The sequence below is a fragment of the Lytechinus pictus genome, chromosome 12, assembly GCF_037042905.1.
Source record: "Lytechinus pictus isolate F3 Inbred chromosome 12, Lp3.0, whole genome shotgun sequence".
Lineage (NCBI taxonomy): Eukaryota > Metazoa > Echinodermata > Echinoidea > Temnopleuroida > Toxopneustidae > Lytechinus > Lytechinus pictus.
In genome coordinates, this window is record NC_087256.1 from 20,705,812 (window position 1) to 20,729,852 (window position 24,041).

Consider the following 24,041-nt stretch of genomic DNA (forward strand, 5'->3'; position numbering starts at 1 on the left):
GTACTACACCTTAATGTTAGGCATAATCAATATTAATAGGCATGGAAAATTGTATTTTAGTATATTGCATTATCTATATAACACTTTATTGATGCATTGAAAACATTCATTTCATATAGCCTGTCTGGTTTGCCTATGCAATATTTGAGCATAGTTCATGAAACGCAGATATCTGCCGAAGGAGGAGGAATGATGATGATCAATTACAATGATTACATTTTCTAGAGTGTTTATAAACTCATTTTTTTTTTCACTTCGCGCTGTCTGTAATGTGCACAATTTGTAATGATACTGAATGTCACCATTGCTACATGTAAATCGCATTTGTATGATGAAAATGGATGACTATGTGATGAGGGACCGTATTAATTTACTTTGGTCAGTAGCATTATTTTCCCAATCACTTTTGTGGGGAGCAAATAATGTTACTGGATTGCTATATTTCATGTACTACAAAAAAAAACATTTTAAGGAAGACCAATAATGCAAGAATTGGAAATGAGTTTGATTTTGGCCTTTACTCTTGGGATATTTCTGGTATCCCACTCTGAGCCATCCAATAATATCAATATTCATTCTAGCTGAATGCAATTTATTGAGACAACAGACAGTAATATCTACATGTGTACAACGTGGTTTCGCGTTCTCTGATTTTACAGCGGGCTATATGATATCATATTATATCTCTTCCAGGGTTTTCGATATTTATCAAAGAGACAGTCATATTGATTATACATCTTTCAAATGATATGTGATTTAATTTCAAAATCAACATTAAAATGACATACAACAAGGGAGGAAGACGTATCATATATACATACATACATACCCACATACACACCCATACACGCACCCCCGCACACATGTATATATATATATATATATACCAAACTAACCAAAGTATAAGAAGTATGAAACATTAAATGAATCGACTGATACTGAAGCTGAGAGATAAGAGATTTAGTCGCTTTTAAGTCGAACATAATAAAAATGATATCAGGAGCCATTTTAGGAGATGTTTCACTTAAAGATAAATTCCAGTTTTGGTAACGATCTCAAAATGACTTTTTACAGAATCTAATATAATGACCACCCAAGTGTCTGTTTGTATGAATAAAAAATATGTGCCAAAGGATTCTGGAAGAAATTGTGTAATTGCTGAGAAATAAGCAAAATAAGCGCGGATTCGGTCACTTCCGTCGGGTCTTTATTTTAGCAATAATAATACACTGTCCCACGTGTGCCTATCTGTGTTGGTGATCTTCAGTGTGAACATTTTTCAGCGTAAATTTCAAGATTTCACAAAGTTCAGTTTATGTAACTGTACAAGATCTAGATCCTCGATGATATACTGACAATTAAGCCTTGTTTTATAGACTTTCTCATGAAATCAGTGTTTATTGCAAATACTGGAATTTCTCTTTAAACCCTGAAAATATGTTCATGCTATACTCGATAACCATACTATTTTATAAAAACAGGGGCAATTGTTTACTTATTTCGCAAGTACCATTAATAGCGCGCAGAAAATCATTATTTCATACCAATAAAGATATTTTTCAATATTTAGATAAGAACTAGCGTGGCATGAGATGATGTTGGAATTATGATTTCAAGTCATAGAATAGCTCTGGCAAATACATTTGCCAGAATTTGGCGTATATTGCAAAAAAGAAGAAGATTATTTTGAGGCTATACTAGTTCCTTTATTGCCCTTTTGCTGGTGTATGTGCATGTTGAAGCATATAGTGAGGTATTCGGTGCTCCCGGAAGTACAGTGAGAGATGAATTTCATTAAAGGTGGAAATATTAACGCACAATAGCTGGCATGCTAAAATAAATGAATACTATGTCGAGGTAGGTGTGGTATGGGAAAAGCAAGAGAAAAGGAAAAGGAAAGCGAGGGAGAGAAAGAGAGAGGGGAGGGGAGAGATAAATAATAAAGAGAAATGATAGGTAGAATTAACTTGATAAAATATGGATGATGAAATATCAAAGGGGTACTCCAGGCTGAGAGCATCGTTATTTGAACAGGTAAAGTAAAATCATACAAACAAAACACTGCACATTTAATCAAAATCTGACAAGGAATAAAAAAGTTATGACATATTAGAGATTTGCATTATTTGGTGAAACAGTTCTATGCATGTCTTCATGAATATTCACTGAGCAACTGATGATTTCATATTTAACTTAATTGCATTTTCTATGTGAAATTATATTTATTCAAATTTTGTCCACCAGGAATAATAATAAATTTATTTAACTTCTGAAGGTTTCCATGGCGAAGAAGAATCGTGTAGTAGGTTTCACGGCACACCATGTATCTTTCTTGGGCAATTGTTGGTCCAGAAAAGGACCACCAAAACTAATTGGGTGGTTCTTTTCAGGACCAACACTTGCCCAAGAAAGATACATGGTGTATCGTGAAACATACTACACTAATATTGGTTGAGAACTGATTTAATGCATTCGATTTTCATTGCAGCAACTTGTTTGATTATAAGGGAGACATAATAATACACACATGTATGAAAATATGAAATGATTATAATTTCATGTAATAACATAAGAAAAGAAAAGTGGGGATGTGGCATCACCAGCCCACCTAATGAATATCCACGACGATGAGCATTAAACTGTTTACATAAATCATTGCTAAAAATTGCTAAACTCTTTTGATGAAATTTGGTGAATTTTACTTTATTTTGTCGATATGAGAATTTCTAGCCAGGAGTCCCCTTTAAAGGACTGCTGAATAGAGTTAGATTTTTTGCAAAACGAAAAAAGAGAACTTCTTTAAGTATTATAATGGAAATATCATGATTAGATGATAAGAACGTAAGAGTAGAGGTAAACCAAAAATAGACAAGGTGAGAGGGGTAAAAGAGAGAGGGGCACCACCGAGAGAGATGTTTCAGAAGAACATGTAGGCCTACCTATTACTAAATTTATGTGTTTTTTGTAAGACAGGTGTATTGGCAGTTCTTTGAACTTGGACGTCTAGTCTAGCCCTATAGTTCGGACGATGGAGATTACCCCGAAGGTTACAAGGACCTGCCTCGTCTCGTCTCGTTTCTTGGGTGACGTACAAATCCAAAGATAAACTTGAGCCATGCTACTGTTCTTGGGGGGACGGAAGGGGGATTCCTACGAGTTGGCACGTATACAGGCAAGGTGACTGAAATCTCCAAACTATAGTTCCTACTCTCCTGGGGAAGGGTACTGTGTGACTATCATCATGTGGTGTTTATGTGTTTTTGGAGGGTTCGTGAGTCAGATCTATCATCTTCAAAATGTTGGGTAAAACATGAGAAGGGGTGAGACTTTACATGCAGTTAGTGAGAGGGGGAAACTGAGGGTGGTGGAGAGAGGGGGCGGGGGAGCAGAGTAAGAGAGAGAGAAAAAAAAAATGAGGGGGTAAATCATCAGCTGGCTGAGGTGAATGAAATGTGGGCGGGGTTTGGCGTAGGCCAATGGCATTAAGTCTGTCATCACAGAAGCAAGTCGACGTTAATACGTCATCATAAGCAACACACACTCACACACTATTCTGTATAAGCGTGTCTTTCGCGATGCCGTTCGCACGTCCGTCGTACAACTTTATAAAAAAGGACTCTGATCTCAGGCGAATCAGAAACATGTTACGCCGCCGGACCTGGTATATATCCAGACTCAAGAAATAAAAGCGCCAATTACACTTGTTTGATGTACTTATCTACACATCAGGGACTATGTGACTTGATTGTACATCCATCGCACCTCATCAAAGAAGACTATTCTAATATTTTTGTTTTGTCACATGAAGGATCCGTTGAAATAACTGTGGAGCAGACAATATTGTTTTCCGCTGAACATTGGGATATTTTATTTACTAATATTTATATTTTCATCATAACCATGAACACTTCAAATCTACATGTAAGTAACGAACGATTTTATTATTTCCTCTCTCTTTACATATATACTGATGAGATGTATTTGGTATCGGGGAGCTTCAAATTCAATTACTTAATAGATAACGAGTATATTGATAGGTATAGCACGCCAATCGAAAGTGCAATTCAATACGTAATTATGATTTAATCACATTTTCGGCTTCATTAATTCGCCTGGCTAAACATTGCGAGGCACTACCCATGCTTGTATTCAATTACGCCTGCACGAAGATTTGGTCACTCGTTCTGTGCTTTTTCGAACTTGGAGAAAATTCTGTCATTTTTTTATTGCTCAATATACTCTCTCTCGATTTGAACGATGTTGCAGTCATAACTGTAATGCGTGTGTCACTGTTGATTCCGTTTTTTATCATGAGTTTTTATTTTGGCAGACAGGTATCTGTATCCTTGAATAGCCCAGCTGAGCATAATCGTCAGTCAAATTATACCTTGCTCATGCACCTCTACTTAAGAATTTGGTTTTTTTTCGCCTGCTTAAAAAAAATCACCATGACGTCTAATAGTTGTAGTAAAAGTTGTGGTGGTAGCTGTAGTTGTAGTGGTAAAGGTGATGATATCATTAGAACAGAGGTAGTACTAGTAGAAGTAGTCAAAGTAATAAAAGCAAAAGAGTAGTAGTTGGTCGCCTTCGTTGTCCTAGTATTAGTGTAAACACTAAACAGTGAAGATAATATTACAATAGTAGGACGAGAAGCAAAAGTAGCTGAGGAGTATATTAGGAACATGGGTAAGGGGAAAACCAGGACTTGACATAGATGAAGTAGTAGTCCTACATATATTTCACATATCTTTGAAATAGGCATAGCCATAGGTTCTATCTAGTCGCTCACATCGAGCCCATCTTTATTTGTTTTGCCATCTCCTATAATGTCAGTCATGATTATACGATGCGACGAACGATGGATCTTTAAGGAACGATTCTGATCCCAAAGGTCGTCGGGTCAAGGTCCCGCTATGTATTTGGGGCATGTGACGTTTAAGCATGTCAATCATATGATGATGATCAACCTTTAAACATTTTCCTTCTCCTCCCATCCATCTATCGTCATAATAACTGCAATATGACAAATTATCGTCGACAGATATACTGTAGTCGTGTCAGCAACATGTGGAGTTCTCCCACCTGAGACCATGTTTTGTGTCATTGGGCATCCAGTTACGCTGCGCTTAAACGGCCATGACTGCCGTTAATTACCACAGGAGAAGGCCTTTCACGCAACCTCGATTGGTGGCAAATTTGGCCGAAAATAGTATATTGCAAATCATGATAGGACCTCCTTTCATATAATTTGCCTGGCTTATGATTATACACAAATGTTTCGCTTAATTTTCAACTAAGTCTCCAATTTGAATTTGAATAACACATATAAGTCATATCCTTTGCCAATGCAAAAGTCAAGAGCGGCGAAATTAGATTAATATTTCATCACTCTATAAATCAATAAGAAAAGAAATGGTCTTATTTGACAATTGATAATTAATTGGTTATGCATTTGTGTTTGCTCACTGGATATTTCCACGAGTCGTAGATTTTTTACTTGTATTTTTTTGAAATATTAGTTAATTAGAAATGTGTTAATTTATCTTTAATAAAAAAAATACATGAAAAATAACTAGAAAGCAGTATCCATAATGTCATGTAAGTTGTAATGGATTACAACTGGCAAATTGTATATTTTTTTAATGAAAACAAAATAGGATTTATGAGTCATAAAATATCTCGTGAGGACGCAAATTTGAAATTTAAGGAATGTTTAGTGAGCAAACACTACTGTAAATTTAGCTATACTTCATCTATTAAAAAAAAAATCAAACTATTCATGCATGGAACAAATTTTTATTCCAAATTGACAATTTTCTTGACAAATTGATGATATGAGACTGACTTAATCTTTTCGGTACACATCATTTTGAGAATGGCTCTCAATCGGATCTTACAAATCGATATTTATTGAGCTCACTATTTTCAGTAAAGTATTACGCCTATGAATTTTTTAAATTGATATTAATACCAAATTGATACAACATGAAATGCCTCTATACATTACGAAAAACATGATGTACAGAGCGGCGTGCCGATCGCGTTCCTGACGATATTAATATCGCCGAGGACTATATTATTGACTATACCATCTTCTTGTGGGTGATGGTGAAGCGTGTGTGTTTGTGTGTATGTGGATAGTGATGACACATTGCTTAATATGCACTCTTCTAGGGTTCAACCAAGTTGTAAGTGATTGTCAATATTTGAGGTGAGCTTTGGTTATATAGGGAAGATGATAAATAAGGACACCACGTAGCGGTATTTCATTGATACAGGCCATTCAATTCTTTATTGCAAGGGTTATGACCGAGTAAAGGATTCGCAAACTTCATTTCCAAGGGCGATACGAGAAATCAAATGGTCATAATACAATTTCATGGATGAATTCTATATCTATTTGTAAAGACGGTGAGGAGTCGGGGGAAAAGATAAAGGAAGAATGAACGGAAGGAGAAAAAGGAAAGGGTTTCCAAGTCTCGAAGATGAAAAAGGGGAAGGGGAAACCAAAATGGATTGATAATGAAAGTGGGGGATTTAGCAAGTGTGTGCATATGTGTTGTGAGGGAAGTTGTGTGGGGTTGATGAAAGTGGGTGCGTGTGTGTTCGTGTGGGTTCACATACAAAGAGACCCAGGGCAGAAGCTACGGCATAGGTAGTGTGTGTGAGGGAGGGTGTCGGGTGTTGAGAATATGGGAGTGCACATGTTTAAACAAATAGGGCAGAGATGAGGTAATGTGCGTGAGGGTGGGTGTGGGGTGGGTGAGTATATATGTTCAGAGAGAAAGAGGACAACAGAGGGATGACGTTGTGCCCTGGATGGTGTGGGGTGCGTGAGCGTGTGTGAGCACGTGTATTCGTACACAAAGCAGCCATTGCGAGACAATGTGTGAGAGGGTGGGTGTATGGTGGGTGAGAGAATGTAAGTGTATGTGTTCGTATAGAAAGAAAAGGACAGCATGTAGGTAATATGTGACAAGGAGGGTGTGCGTTGGGTGAGCATGTGTGCTCATACAGGGGGAAAAACAATAAAAGGCAATGTGTGAGAGGGTGGATGTGGGAGAGGGGAGAGTTGTGAGTGTGTGTTCGCTGATACAGAATGAGGACAATACATAGATGATTTGCGTCAGAGCGGTGTGGGTTGGGAGAGTGTATGTGTATGTTCACGTATAAAGAGGCAAATACGAAGCAGTGTGTTTGAAGGAGGGTGTGGGGGTAGGTTTAATGAGCGTGTGTGTTTATACAGAAAAGGGCCAATACGTTTCAATGTGTGCGAGAGACGTTGCGGGTGAGGGTGAGAGTGTGTTTTCATACAAAAAAGTGGCCAAGACAGAGGCAACGACATGCCGGCAGGCACTAATACTAGAAATCAGGAGAAAGAGAGGGGGAGAGATAACTAGCATCGCATCCCGTATTCCTCTTGGCTCGCGACCTTGTCTAACAAACAGCATTTTCTAAATGCCTCTAAAAATAGAAACATTTGCTATTGAAATATAATTCTGTTTATAATCTCACAGAGATATTTCGCCCTTTTTTCCACATTCTTCATGCTTCAGAAATATTTTTTTCTTCACAAAAGAGCTGATATTTGTTATGTCTACATTCATACGTGTTGTACACGTGGAAACTGGGGCTAACTTCGTCTTGCAGGCGTATCCGATTAATATTTGGGCTCAATCTTTTTCGCAGTGGCGTGTCAATGTAATATCACACGCCTTGTCGAATGGGGTCGGTTGTATGCGTCGGTTTAAGATGATTTTAAACCCCAAATACTGGCAATGTGCCTACGAGATGACTGATGTACCTGACATTTACTCTCACCTAACTGCTACCACTTGTAGGATGTTGATGCTTTGAATAGATGTTTTGAATTTAATCCATAATGTTCCAAATCTGGGAATAGTTTTGAAATTGTGAAAACTTCATCTCATATTCGGGTAACGGAAAAGTATGATACATTTAAGAAGAAATATCAACCATTTCTTCATTAAATAATGGCATGTTCATGCAATTAAAGATTCCCTAATCTCCACTACCTAAGCGTACTCGAAAAACGTTTAACGTTGCATCTAAGAGTTCTTTTGATTAGTTATAAGCTTAAGACAAGACAGCCAACGAATCCGGGTTTTAGCATTTCACTGCCAAAGAGAAATTTGAAGGTATCATAGAGTTCTTGAAATAACCACATGCCTTTAAATAGCATTCCATGGCTATTAGTTCTTGTTATACAGCTGCAAATAAACATTGGTAATAATTTGAGCTTTCATTGCGCATGACAAACAGTAGAATACTCTTTACGATCATTTGAAATTAATGCAAACTTAAAATCATATTATTATAATTATTATAACTACATTATTAATGCGCCAGAAGGAAGCGTAAATTTTACATGTATCTTATTTAAAACATTAACAGTGAGAGCTTTTTTGTCATGTTCGTACGTTGTAAATGACACGTGTTATCGATACGTACTTAATGGCGCCAAAATTTACCGGAAGGGAATCCCTCGAACAAGGCATGAAAGGATAGCTTTTTATAGTGACCAGTATCAACGGATGGGTGATTCGCAAGGTCTCTATAAACAGGTTTGATTAGAAAGCAAGGTCTTTTATGTTTCCTTGCATGATTATCATCGCTATCTCTGCAATTAATTAAAAGGCCTTTACCTGGCGATGGCATCTCCATTCAATTAGAGTTTAAATCATAATCGACAGCGGTGTACACTCCTCCGGAAGAGATGATTCATATAAGCGCATAGTCAATAGATCATGGCGTATATTTATATTATAACCTTAATATCATGCAATGGTTGATATTATACATTGTAGGTATTTTAAACTCAAGATGCATGCTGGAAAAATTATAAGTGTGAAATGAATAGATTAGTGCGTGTCTTTGTAACTTTAAAAGTCATGTAATGGTTGATATTATACAATGTTGGTGTTTGTGACTCAAGATGCATGCCCTAAAATTACATAAGTGCATAGTTAATATATTATTGTGTATCTTTATAACCTTAATGTCATGGAATGGTTGATGTTATACACTATTGGTGTTTTAACTCCAGATGTATGCTCGAAAATGTACATAGTCAATATATTATTGCGTATCTTTATAACCTTAATGTCATTGAATGGTTGATCTTATACAACGTTAGAGTTTTTAACTGAAGATGCTTCCAAAGGAAAAAAATATGAATAATCGAATACTCCTTTAGAAATAGTGATATTAAGTAACATGTAAAAAAAATTCCAGTGAAGTCATGTATCATGGTGATTGAACTGTCGGTTAACTGAAACTGGAAATATATTGTTTGATAAGCCTTTAATCAATAAACGATGAAAATACGAGCATTTAAAGGTCGATCTTTATGCTTCAGACGTTCGAGTCACGAACCCGATTTTCGCGTTTACCCTTGGTAATATTTCAATGTTATCTCGGGGCGGGGTTGAGAGGCATACTTAAAAACACACATTGGAACTTATTACTCCAACCAATACCATCACCCCCAAAGCAAAAACAATATCATCAATAACAACCATTACTATCTCTGTTACTGATGCTACTACTATTACATCAGTACAACAACTACTAAAGAACACAATTTCATTACTTGTATTAAATAAAACATGAATGAAAAAATAAATAAACAAATAAAAAATTAATGAATACTACGACTACTAACACGTTCAATTAATAAATTTATTACATATATAAAACATCTTTCTCTCTTCTACACGTTATTTCTTCCATGTCTTCTTTATTCCCTCTTCCTTCCATTCTTCCTATCTATCTTTTCTTTGTCTAGCCTACTATATCAATTTCTATGTTTTATGTCATTTTAAACTTCTTTCCCACGTTTCATATAAAAATGTTTCCTCTCCCATTCCCCCCCCCCTTTCCCATAATTCCATCTGCACTCCGTTTAAATTTTACGAACTATGTTCACTCAATTTCGCCCCCTTCCTTAGCAGAGCTTATCCTCGTCTGCTTTTGTACTCACATGTCAAGTGAGCAGAGTGAACTTTCAAATCCAGGTCGTTTAAATAAGCTGAAAAAATCATAAAATGAAATTCATGAAGATTCCAATTAGAGAATTAGGTATGTCGAAAGCAGAATACAAAACAGATTGACATGTTCGAAATATCCCCACCCACAAGACCAATATATTATACTCATTTTTTTTCAATTTTTCCTCCAACCTCGAACATGTCGAAGGAATTTTTTTTTATAAACAGACATGTCTTCCTCTTTTCATCTTCCCTTTCACTTGCCTAATCCCTTCGCTTCATGGATGAGTTTTAATTTATTCGCTAATTGAATGTAATAAAGCATTGGAATTCCTATAAATCTTGCAAGGGATTAGAATAAGTTTAAAACGATTGTGCTATTATAATTACATTAATATAGATTATGATGATTGTAATTATAGGTGTAATATCAATAGTAATTTTAATTTCAATATCTATTTATTTCCTCATAAAAATCCTTAAATTACAATTAAACATCATAGGTCAATATTTTACAAAGAATAAAATTCACAAATAATCAATGATAAACACTGCTTAAAAAAGGCCAAGTCAAATTGGGTAATCAAAGACCCTTGACCGTTTTTCTACAGCAAAGCTAAAAGTCATGCATGACAGGCCTAAATACCAATAGTATTCCATTTAAACATTTTCAATAATTGCTCCTGCGTGTATTTGAAAGGTCAGTGTATACACAAAAATGTTTATGATGTTAAAACGTAAAGCTACCCATTTCATTTTAACAGAACATTATTTGTTCTTCTCTTTTTTGCTCATTTTCTAAAAAATGGCGTTTGATGTGGTGTCCCCCCCAAAAAAAGATCTTTTGTAAATTGATTTAGAAATACTCAAATGTCACTTAATTAGGCTATGCAATTCATTTGGTTATAAATTCATGCTTTATCACTAAACCAGCTAAAATGAGAGTCTATATATCCAATCTAAAATTAGTATATATACAAATAGTGATCATTTAATTTGCAGTAAATCCAAATGAAATTCATATTAGGTACACATGTTCAATAAGCACATACCTGGTATTTATAGAGTCCCTGGAGAGGCGTTCTAAATTTATTTTTATGTCGATCTTGATAATCCTGATTGTAATAATTCAGTGAAGTCAGAAGAAATAATGCACCGACTCAGTGAGAAAATAGATTGTCATAAATTGCTAGGAGTATACGAGTGTGACGTCACATTGTACTAGCGTACCAATAAAACTCATATTCTTCACATGGTAGAATTGAAAAACGGGAAAGTGGAAAATTAATAGCAATGTACGCATTACCGGGTGACATTTGTAATAATTATGTTTACCTCGATTTATATTTATCGACCTTTAATAGCTGGGATGTATACACATGTTTTTCGTGAATTATTTGTATGAGTAGTGAAGGAGTGCGTAGGAGTTGAAAATTATTCATAAATGATGATGGATTAAAACTAAACTGTAAAAGATTTTACCGCTTCCATTTTACACTACATGTTTTTGGTATATTCCCTATTTTCATTTGTAAGTGTTTTGTAAGTTGTGGATAAGGTTCGACAAAAATTTATAACAAAAATAAACAACAACCCGAGAGAATATATGTTTTTAAGCGTAATTTGGTGAACGAACATATAATAACAAAAATTGAATAATTTGTATAGATATAAAGTCACTAATACATACACATTTATAGATTATTTTCTTTGAAGTGTGTATCAATTTAAATTACAATTTCTTTGTGCATGTGCTACTTATGTATTAAGTGAGTTTGGACTTAAGAAAACAAAAATCGTGAAAAGGGGAAAAAATAATCAACGGAACATCAATTGTCTGTTCTGAAGAATTAAGAAATATATGCCACATAGAAACATTTCAAAATATCTATTCTTTGGTATATAGAAATTTCTCACCTCTTATGTGATTAAGTCAACAAACATTATTATCATCTTCAATTGCAGTATTTCAAAATACATCTTGTCTACGCCTTTTTGCATTGGATATGAAAGGTAAAAGGTTAATTGATAATAAAATAGAGGAATATACAACACAATAGCACAGGGAGAAGAATCGGAATGGAATATGTCAAACACACAATATAAAAAACGCAATTTTGTAAATTAATTTGCACCATTGTTCGTTTCAGTCGCCCGAAGGGTCTGTAGTCGGCTCAAAGCAAATTATGACGACACCAAAAACATCTTGCGTCATTATACGGTAAACAAACAGTGTAACCAGACTGTTTCCCCTTTAAGAATAGGGGAGGGTTTTGGGAGACTATCGATGTGGGGTTCAGATATGAACCTACAAATTTATGATTAAGTATAGAACAATGGGTTGATTAATCGCGAGTAGGCCGGTGTTGAGCTTCAGTGAAACTCAGATTAACGATTTTTTTCTATTCAAAGGCAACCTGTTGCCTAAATGGTCGCCGGCGTCACTTCAAACTAATAGTATAGCATAAAAGCATGGGCCTGGATCGCCAAACCCTTAATCCAAATAAATTTCAAACCCTGTTTCCCTAAGGTGTTTTTTTTTTCATCTTAATAATAATTTGATGTTGCCATTCTCTATTTTTCTGTACAGGGTAGCCCTAGGGCATATATATTGTTGCGAATGCCGCGGCTTTCTCATCGACAAATAATTAATTTCCTGACGAATATATGGGGGACCACTGATACTGACGTACTGCATGCAGTGCTATTAAACCAATTGTAATCTACCATTGTTCATTATAACTTATTTTTGATGAGAATGTGGGAAAATTGAACACAAAATATATGTATATTATCAAGGTATTAGCTAAATACTAACTACGATGCTAACATCCCCATAATAATATTTTCATCGTATTAGAATTAGATAATATATTATACGATAGAGATTATAAATATATATATATGCGATAGAGATTATAAATATATACATACATAAATATATATATATATATATATATATATACACATGCACCTACGAAACAGACACAAAACCGACAGATGTGTAATTGGGAATAACCGGAATAGATTTGGTCGGTCTTGGGTCGGTTTCGCCGATGTTGCATGAGCATGAGCATATCATTGTCCAAAATAACCGAAATTTATAAAGTTGTTTTATGTTTTATATTTCATATTAATTCCTATCCTTCCAGATTTATGCGACGTTACTATCGGGTATTTTACTTCAGTACTTTATGAGATGGGTGCATTCAGCAAGCCTTCCATCCGTACCCCCACCATCACACCACCAACCAGCATCCCTACACACACTCCTTGATTCCGTGCCTCCAACAAATAGTACAGGTAAGGTTCCATTTCTAAAGAAGTAAAACAAATAATACACAGATGCACTGGACAAAACTTGGCCAGTCGAGTAGTTTCAAATCGTATTTCTAGAAAGACCAAAGGAAACGAAAGTAACTTTTATTAAAAGGCATATTGCTTTTGTAACTGGGCAGTAAATTTGAAGCCTGGCATGGATATTTTGTCTACAATCTACACTTAAAAATGCAAGAAGCATACACCTAGTATGTTTCATTCTTGCGGCATCAAACATGACTTCAAAGGGAATGGGTTGCAACGTTCTCCATCTATTTCAAACTCTTTGGGTTCACCATGGGATAACAAAGCCGTTCGTAAAATTATTCATGAGTTCAGAACCATTGGAACATGTGCTAAAAACGAGATCTCATACTTATTCATCCCTTTTCGACAAACTGTGAGTGAAATTTATGTGACTTAAATCATTGTAATTAACATGATACACACTAAAGGTGTGTGTTGATAATAAATTGATATTCATTATTTATTTATTCATTTTTTTAATAAGAATGAGATTTAATGTGATTTGAGCAACTAGCTCGCAGCTCGGCCATAGTCCAGTAAGTTCTGTTTTTTAATCCCAGTGCAGGTGATGGCGAAACGGTTTAGGGCCTTGCATATTCGTTTTGTAAAAGTGGTTATCGAGTACACGAAAATAAAACATGACACTTTTTAATAAATTATTCCATCAATATGTCGCACTTCCCCCAAAAAACGCCTTCACCCTCCTGGAAAGGTAAAAATACATTTTTCTTTATTGGTGATAATGTTTTGATGGGGATATTATAACGAGACAATCGCATCTTCCGCTATATATAGGCCTGGAAAACAGGCCAAGCGATGATTAAGAGATGATGAGAATGCGGTGCTGCAGAGACATGGCTGGATTAACCATCACTACACCGTTTCTCACCCAGCTCTTGGGGACCTGATGATTGCCAAAGCATGTAGCTGAATGTGAAAAAGATACCACACTTAGCATCATGGGTGCAAAAAAAAACCCAAACGTACGGTTCAATATCTCAATGGTTATGCTATGTTACATTTAACATGCAGGGGCGGCGCCGTGATGTTTTGTTAGGGGGCGCCTACAAGCTGACGCAATTTTCTCCTTTTCATTTAAATTACAACTAATACAAGGGAAATTAGCATTTACTATTTTTATATTATTTTGTGCCTTTTTCCTGCTCTCTACAACTTTTTTCGGTTCTTCAATTTTTTCTTTTACTACATGAAAAATCATTTGCAATATTTGAAAAATATGTGTTATTTTCACTTTCTCTGTACAGGTACTGACGATGAACAGGAAATATATGAAAATGAAAATGTAAGTATTTCATTTTATTTGATCCACTTATACACTGTTAATTTAAATAATAATGGTTTATTGATATAATTCATAAGTGTAGGAATAATTATCAAAGAAAAAAAAAAGGTTATCAAAATAACTGAAATATCAATGACGTCCAGTACATCCCTAATTCTTTGTTTATTCTGTATTTTTCAAGAAATGATACGGTGTACATGTATAACTGTCATGCGATTATTTTATGAAGTTTCTTGGTTATTAGTTTGTTTATTTTTAAAAATAAAAATGTCATCATACCTTTGAAATGTTATGAATCTCCCTCATGAAACTTGGACATAAGGGTAATGAAGTATCAATTATTATTTTCGCGAATTTCAGGTCACACAATCAAGGTCAAAGGTCATTTAGGTTCAATGAATTTTTAGCATGTTGTGGTATATCAACAATGAAATCTTATTAAACCAATGTTAAGTAAATGGATCTATTGCAAGAAACCTGGACGAAATGGTTATCAAGTCTCCTTGATCAATTTGCAGGAGTTTTAGGTCACATGATCAAGTTCAAATGCCATTTAGGGTCAATGAAATTATATTTTCTATGATAATTATGAATGGCGTTTTTTGTGAATTGAAATGCTATCCATCTCAGTTGGTTTTGAAATGCAGGCGAGACTGCTGGAGGCGTTCCACTTGCTTTGTCCATCATGTATATTGAAGAAATGAATAAAACAAGTTAAATTTTAAATTCTCTCTCTTGCCCCCTCCCCTCTATTTCCCCCGTCTCTCTCTTCCTCTCTCTTGCTTTCCTTTTCTCTCCCAGGGTGCCTTGCATAGAATAAAGAGAAGTCGTACTAGGTGTAGAAGACAAACTACTGATGCTCTACAAGAAATGTTACAAGCAGCAGGGGCAAACACACTCTATATGGACAACAGTCCCCTAAATTTCCCAAATTTACTTTACTTCGCTTCAAACAAGGTACGTTTTGAACACATCAAATCGTTAACAGCTAGATTCTTGGTATCAAAATAACTGTAATTAATTATGTGATGGCTCGATATATACACATGATATCGTTTAGTAGTGTAGCAGCTAGAATAGTTTCTTTTGTAGAAATAATGTGCCTTTAAGATTATTTAACTGGATGTTGGCTAATATGTTTTTATAAATACTTTATGAAATCTAATGAAATTGTGTTCTCTGGTATGCAGTTGTCTTACAATTTTCTAAATCTGCTTTGATTCCATTGTTTACCCTTGAGGGTATCGTTGCAGAATGAGTTGCGATTAAACATAATTCCAAGGATCGAACACAATCTGATTTTCAACGAATAAGACATGCGTTTGAGTTCTGTCTGCAGTGGGTTCTCCGTTCACATTAATTTATCATGACAATGATTCTATCATATCATGATCAGTATCATTGTTTTCATCACTACAATCACGCCAAATTTTCATTGATATTATAATCATTATTCATTGTCGCTCTCACCATGAGCATAAGTACGTTCAATTATCTTGCTTTCATATCGACAGACATCAAAAAGCAGCAGAAGATTAAGAAAGAGGGATGTAGAATCGGTTTTACACGAAGGCTCCCACCCATCTTTACCCCAAGAACTTCAGGAACAATTACACAACTCATACGTCACACCACAGCAAAGAAGATCGACCAGATCGATACGAAACTCAGTAGGTCAGTGATTTACGTTACCTGCTAAGTTTCTTCTGTGCCAGAGGTTGTTTTGAGCCAAAGCTTATCGAGGTGCCGTTTGATTGATATAGTGATCATGCGTAATTTCGCAATGCGTTCTTTGGCGTATCATACATAGAAATTAATTTTGTTAAAACATTAGCGCATGTATGTATACTAAACCAGAATCCACAGAGTTTGATAAATCTAACACAGGGTATTGATTACCTTTAAATTCAGTGTGATGATTAGCCAATGGATTTTAAAACAGTGCAATCTAACACATTTGAGCTTGTTAAGGGGTTAAATTTACTTTCATCACTCTATTTCGAACGGACAGCTGCGCTGTATATCGCAATCAAAATGGCGCCATATTTTGGTTTTTACAAATGGGTAAAAAGTAAGACATTTTTGAAAGCAAAATATTACTGTTGAAGGTATTCTAATTGATTTCATTCTTTTTAAACATTCGGACTTACGCTTCATATTTGTGACGCGGGTACCTGCGTTGCGCTACTTTATCTGACTTGACGGTGCGTCAAGCAATGGCTGTAGCGAACGATGTGAATAATACGACAACCACGATAGCAGTAGGGTCCATGATATGATGGTTATTAGAGGCTGTATCCGGCCATGTGGTTAGAAAATTGGTTTGTGATACGATTTGACAAGTGGCGTATTTTAGCCGTAGGCCAATAATTCTCCAAGGTACTGATTACCCACATATCAATAAATATGTGCCTGGGAAGAACGACTTGGTAGTTTAAACTTGTAGTTATTGTGCTTCACATTTTCGCAATCAGGATTAAAATAGAATAAAAAAGAACTATATTTACGAAGTTGTTTTACGAAGATATTTGATTTAGAAAAAAAAAGAACTGTACTCTGGTACTAATAAATAACAAGCAACTATGGGCCATGGGGACCATTCATTCTCATTTTTTCGATGATATCTCCCCCCCCCCCCGTGTGATGAACGCCTGCTTGATCATTAAATATTCATACCTACATCAAGTAGAGTAGTGTGGTCTAGTGGTTAGAGCATTGGACTCCTGATCGTAAGGTTGTGAGTTTGAATCCTCGCTCTGATAAAAAGACCCGAGAGTATTTTATATCGCTATAAGGACGATTAATGAAAGTTTGTTGCAAGTGAAACAAAAAATAAAAAATTAGAGCCCCCTTATGACATGTCATTTAAATTACACGAACTGCTTTTTCCTCAGAAAATTGAAAACGATTTTACATTTGCATTTAATATATCATATTGTCACATCATATCGTACACGCTTCTTTGCAATCAACATAATGTTAACCATTCAAAAGATTATATATATATATATATATATATACCAGGTATATGATATATATATATATATACCAGGTATATGACATAAAGGGCACTCGTATATAATGTCACAGAATATGCAATAAAATCTATAAGTACAGCTTTGTATATCTTTGATGAATCTTCACCAGCCTGTTTTATTGACATTTATCTCTGATTTTCTACTTCTATTAAAGCCAACTTAGTGTCATGGTGGACAAATGAATTAAAAAGCCATTATCCAGATCATAATATAATCAGGAAAGACACGTTGTATCATTACCGTATATTGAAGAAGACGTGTGATTTTAACCTTCGCCCCCGATCTATCTTTCATTTGACCGTATAGGTGAGAGTACTATTGGATACTGTGAAAATATGGGAGAACCAAATGATGACGGGTTTCTGCGTCTTTGCGGAGCATGCATGATGACAACAGAACTACCAGATAATTATTTCCCGCGGTATCTTAACGAAGTTGTCTGCGACCCTCAACAGGCGACAGCGGGCTGTCTATTAGGTGAGAATATGTCTATTATCTAGCGCCAAGGGGACGGACATCCAGCTGATTATGGGTTATTGATATGGGAGATCATTAAATATGTATCTCACCCCCCCCCCCTTGTCCGATTGGTATATCCCCATAGAGAAGTGTTTGAATTAATATGATCTGTGTCTGATATGGAATAATTGGGATCCGAAAATGCCATTTGAATAGTATATGTGTCCAGATTTGCAACAAGTTTGAAATGAAACTAATGTTAGACTAATCACTGAATGTGCATTAATTTTATGAATGATCACGTGATTAAATACGCCACGCAAGAATTCATTTTGATTGATTCGTTAAAAAAAAGAAAGCTTGTATACCCTATGGGATTTGACGGGAAATCGTAAGCTAAATATTCCTTATAATCTTCCCCATTACCTTAACTAGAGCATACAGAGCGAGATGGGTAGGGTTGGCACTTAGTCTAGAAGATAGATGTTTTTAGCGGTGTCAGATCCAATGCAGAAAAAATCATTTACATTACCGGCACGGAAGGAATGTATTTTCTGGAGTTATATCCAAGTCGGACGGAGGCGATCGAGAATGGGATGATTGTAATATCATCTCATCTCGAACAAGACATTCACGTTGTATTACCGCATCTGTTAGGGTTATTAAACTCTAGATATACAGAAACCGTCTGGGTACAAATATTTATGCCCACTAAAAAGGCAGGCGTCTATTCCACACGGGGGATAGGAATCTTTCCTTTCCTTCTTGTTCGTTTCCTCTCCATCTCGATCGGCATAGGTGAACAGTCGTGGAGCAGCGCAACATAATAGTATACTCCAAAGATACTACAAAACATAACAAACGCATCATTATTATTTCTATTTGCTTGTATTATTGTTATATTGATTAAAAATATCAAAAATAAAATCAACAGAAAAGTGCAAGAGCATTCTGCGTGTATGGGATCACTCGCATTGGACACCTATTTAATAAAGGGTTATCACTTCCTTTGCTTTGCGATATTGCAGTCTTATATTAATAACAATGTTTTGAGGTTCCATCGTGGAGGTATAAAACGCTACCTCCGATAGCAGATTCGCATCTGACGGGGGGAGATCGAAGATGCGTGCTCAGTCATGCGTGAAGATTGGTTTTGAGAAGGGCCAGTTTAATAGCCGGAATGATATCATTAGTATCTTTCATCACTACCAATCCCATCGAGACCTCCTCGACACCTTCCATTTCTCTTGTGAAAGCTTGTAATGAGATCAGGAATGAAATCAAGCAGAATAAGATATGAATATGGGCATTGTATGCAAGATGAATAAATCAAACACCATCTTTTCTCCAACTATTGAAGGCATAGACGAACTGATTTAGCATTATTGTTTAGACAAACCGGATTCAGGAAAATAATATCATTTTGAGACATATTGATTTAAGAGTTTGAATTCAGGCCTACTGTGAGATGACAGGCCTTTATAGGATATGATCTGCAAATTTATATCTTTATGAGACAAAAATCAGATCCATATACATACTCTTTTTTACCTTTCCAGCAGAATGGAACTTGAGTGAAATTTCAGGGAACAATTTCAATGTATAGTATTCTAATCATACCATTTTCCAAAGAGAGTGCAAAATCATATATAAAGGTCAGCTGAGTATCTGTCAGATCTGTGATTTACTGTCACTACATTTGTAACCTTCAAAGACATTACATATTGCAACGTATTTCTGTGTTTGTACACGTCTTTAATTCCGTGCACAATGAATCGCTGCGGGTGCTTTTATGATTAATTCTTCTTTTCTTTCTTTTTTTTGCGCTGATAATGCGTTGGATTCAATGATTGTCTCCCCAATAATAGACTGAGTACAATTCTGCTCTGGGTTAAGCCTACTTCCCCAAATCGGCAAATGGTTTGTAGTATATTATTAATGAGACTTACTTAAATTTTGTATTAAAAAAAAACTTTTTTCTTTTTCAATGCATTCCAGGTACTGGAAGATGCGCAGATCGAACTTTTGAACTGAGCATGCTCAGAAGAACGGATGAGTGCGCGCCCCAAAGGAGTGCGACGGGCGGACGGCGGTACGTCGAACATTGGGAAGTGGTAACGAGAAGTGTGCGCGTCGGGTGCGAGTGTGAGTTAAATCCACAATCACACTTAGCAGCGGCGCTGGTTGGATCATAACCAATGGATTCTACGCACACACTTTATCATCATGCCCGCCATTTTGTTTTGAAAGCATTCCAGTTTATTTTTGATACTCTTCACCGTTATTTATATAAAAAATGAATAAATCGAAAGACTGATGTATATAATGATTATTGATGAAAATGTTATTTAAAGAATGCGTGTAATACTTGTATGAGATTTTTAAAAAGCAATTAATGTTTTTGGTGATGTCAAATATTTCAGAGTTGAATTAAACAGCACACTTGACTTATGCACGTAGCTGATATGAAAATAAGCGGACGAGCAAGTCGCACATGCCTTTATATGTTAACACAGCATGAATATGTAAACGATGTAAAGTCACAATTTACCAAAATTCAGGTTTTCTGTTTTCTTGCCAAAATAATTCATCGGGATGATTTGACTATCCATAATGTAAAAGGTGTGCTACGCACAATGTGTATTAAGCACAATTTAACCCCAATTCAGGTTGTCTGTTTTCTTGCCAAAATAATTCATGGGGGTGTCAACAAAATAAGCCTAAACATACAATGAATCATAATTATTAGCCTTTTCACAATGCACAATATTTATGCGACCAACTGACGAGGGTCAAAGTTATCCACTGCATTCCTATTCATGTTTTTACGTCGCAAGAATTGAGTTGATATTCTTTTCTATTTATTTTTAGGATAAGGGAATATTTAAGTAGCAATTTCGACCACCCTGACATGTTGCTACCATAGAGATTTGACTTTTTTATCATCTCTGAGAATCAATAATCTTTAGATACAGGTGTTTTTACTAACCCAAGACTATCCAAATAAGTAATGACTTCCGTTTGTATAAGCAGAAGTGTTTATATGTAAACAGTATATAATTTAAAATCATAACAGATGATTAAACCCACCGGCCCGTTAACACGACAGTCATTAATCTATTCTTTCTGGTAATTTTGATATGGATATCTGGTTGAGTTGAAAGTCGAGTCTTTCATTGTTTCCAGTGCTATATGTATGTATTAATATTTGAGAGCCAGTTCTCGGAAAAGATAGATGTATGATTGTAAGCTTATGATTGTTATTTCAAAATAACACTTAATTCAATTCAAATAAATATTTAGCATATCTGCCTTTTCAGTTTCACTTGAATAGCTAGCATTTAGGGGTTTCTATGCTTCATTTCTGTTCATTTTTGGCATTATTGATATTTTCTTACTATTTTATCTTGTGACCGAATTCAGAAATCCTGATACTCTTTCATTCAAATTATACGTATTGCTCATTCTCCCTTATTTCCATTTTCTATCTATTTTTCTCCATCCTTCTTGATATTAATTTTATCGTATTTGTCATTTTATACGTTTTCTAGTTTTCCTTCTTTTTCTTCTGCCCTTCCTTTATCTTTTGTCCGTTTTTTGTATTCTCCATCATCATCATCATCCTCATCATCTCATCATCATCAACATCATCATCATATCATCACCAGCACCACCACCACCATCATCATCATCATCGTCATCATCACCACCACCACCATCATCATCATCATCATCATTACTATCATCATCGTCGTCGTCGTCGCCAATACCGTGTACCATAATGGTAACAGTATTTGTGAGCAAATTGATTAGATTGGTTGGATTCATAACTTGAAGAACAAAATAATATTGCGATAACCATTTTAAATGTTATTTTCCAAAATAGACAATGTTAATAAATTCGTATCTTCTTAGATGAAATGATGGTCAAATTTGATTGATAGAAGACGGGTATGTGACTGTTGCTTTTCTTCGATCAACAATTTAATTTATGATAAACATTTATGTGCAATGCCAATATGCAACCACTTTTCAATTATAACTTTGTATCCACTCTGACAAAATTGTGTCAGGCAATAGAATATATACTGGAAGTACTTCATGCGATTTCTGCTATTCCCGACAGAAGGCATTTCGCATCAGAAACACAACAAAGCTATTTAGGTTAAATTTAAAAGCAGAACAGTATCAAATATGATTTATTTTAAAATGATTGGTGAATAATCTCGTATCTTATGTCAGATTTTCTTTCAATTAAATGCTAATGATTTTGAAGATTCCGTATTATATTCATATCAAAAGCTTGTTCATACACTCTCATCATATAATTATATCAACCTACAACCTACGTCATTCATAATGAATAAGCGTTACTTTGGAACCGGCTTGGCTTTTAGCTTTATCTTTCATTTCTCGTAAACGAGTTCTATACAATAGAAAGTCAACGTTATTGAAACATAATGATTAAACTTAGATGTTTACTCTCTTCGATTTATTGTTTATGTGAGTTAATGTATTCATTATGCTCGAGTTACCAAACCGATATTGTATTCAGGTCGTGCTTAAAAAACACCTTTTAATCGGATAAAACAGGGAAGATTTTAGTTCGAAATACATCGGTATTTATTCTGAATTTTTGCGACAGGTTTTTTGTAATGTACATTGTATTCGTATTTATGTATGCCATTCACACTATTTATTTATTGAATGTAAATTTTACAGTGCAAGCGTTTCAAAATTTTCTTGCCATGAATAAAAAAGTTATTTATTGAACACAATTATAGTATGTATGTGCCGGGGCGTATTTGGCGTTCCTGCTTCCACGTTTACTGCAAGAATGGTAACATGGAGGGAGAGGGGAGATTCTAACTTATTGAAATAAAAATGACAAAGGTAAAAAAAAATATGAATATGCATATTTGCTCATTTTTTCTATTTCATTGCACGTTGTTTTATTCTATATTGTTTTGGGGTATATCCATTTTTTTAAATTAACTTTGCCTGTAGGTTGGCAGTGAGGAGTGGGGAAATGTTTGAGATACATGTAAGTCATTCTATTCCTTCCTTCAGAGTGAAGGGTTAAAGGGGAAATTTACCCTAACAAAAAGTTTATTCTAGAAATATCAGAAAAAACAATAATAGATATTGCCGAAGGTGTGATAAAAATCCATTAAAGATCAATTATTTGATTTGTGACGTCATATGCGAGCAGCTTTCCTACACACCATATGGTAAAACAAAATCAATGAAATGTCATTTTCTCAAAAAATTGAAAATGGTTTTACTGTACATTCAGTATATCAATAGACAAATCATTTCAGTCTTTTCTAAAAAGAAAACAAAAATAAGTCACCACGAACCGTTAATAAAAATGAAATTTATGCTTTTTATATTACATAACATAATGGGGCAGCTGCTCGTTTATGACGTCACACAACCTAAACTTTATATTCTAATAACTTTCTTAATCTTTAATGGATTTTCCTCAAACCTTCCCCAATATTTTTTATTTCCTTTTCTGCTATTTATACATTAAACTTTTCTTCAGGGTAAACTTCCCCTTTAAAGGAAGGGGAGTGGAAAGGAGAAAAGAGACTAAAAAAAAGAAATCGAAAATGGAGACAGATGAGGCAAATAGATTACAAGAAAATAAAAAGATGAGAGTGAGATGCAAAAAAAATGAAAGCGAGAAGAGAGATCCATCGATGCGAATTGAATCCTAGGACCGATATATTGCTGGATAGATGCACAGATAGTAAGAGAGAGAGATAGGGGGGGGGAGGGAGAGAGAAAAAGAAAGAAAGAAAGAAAGAGGGGGAGGGAGAGAGAGAGAGATTTGAAGTAATACCGTGACATTTGTAATAGAGACACGGAACGAAAAATACA

The 24,041-nt window shown here is 35.2% G+C and overlaps 1 protein-coding gene across 1 annotated transcript; it reads left to right on the top strand.

Moving 5' to 3' along the window:
* Window positions 1–3,641: 3,641 nt before the first annotated feature.
* LOC129273019 (uncharacterized protein T16H12.9-like) lies at window positions 3,642–23,050 on the top strand. Its single transcript, XM_054910081.2, has 7 exons — window positions 3,642–3,921; window positions 13,163–13,313; window positions 14,621–14,658; window positions 15,460–15,615; window positions 16,173–16,332; window positions 18,003–18,173; window positions 20,154–23,050. Exons 1-7 carry the CDS (start codon window positions 3,709–3,711, stop codon window positions 20,348–20,350), a joined length of 1,086 nt encoding a protein of 361 aa, XP_054766056.1. The 5' UTR covers window positions 3,642–3,708; the 3' UTR covers window positions 20,351–23,050.
* The last annotated feature ends 991 nt before the right edge of the window (window positions 23,051–24,041 follow it).

Coding starts and splice junctions, on each gene's coding strand:
- LOC129273019 (XM_054910081.2), top strand. CDS start 3,709: ATGTACTTATCTACACATCAGGGACTATGTGACTTGATTGTACATCCA. Junction 3,922..13,162: donor TGAACACTTCAAATCTACAT/GTAAGTAACGAA, acceptor CTATCCTTCCAG/ATTTATGCGACGTTACTATC. Junction 13,314..14,620: donor GCCTCCAACAAATAGTACAG/GTAAGGTTCCAT, acceptor TTCTCTGTACAG/GTACTGACGATGAACAGGAA.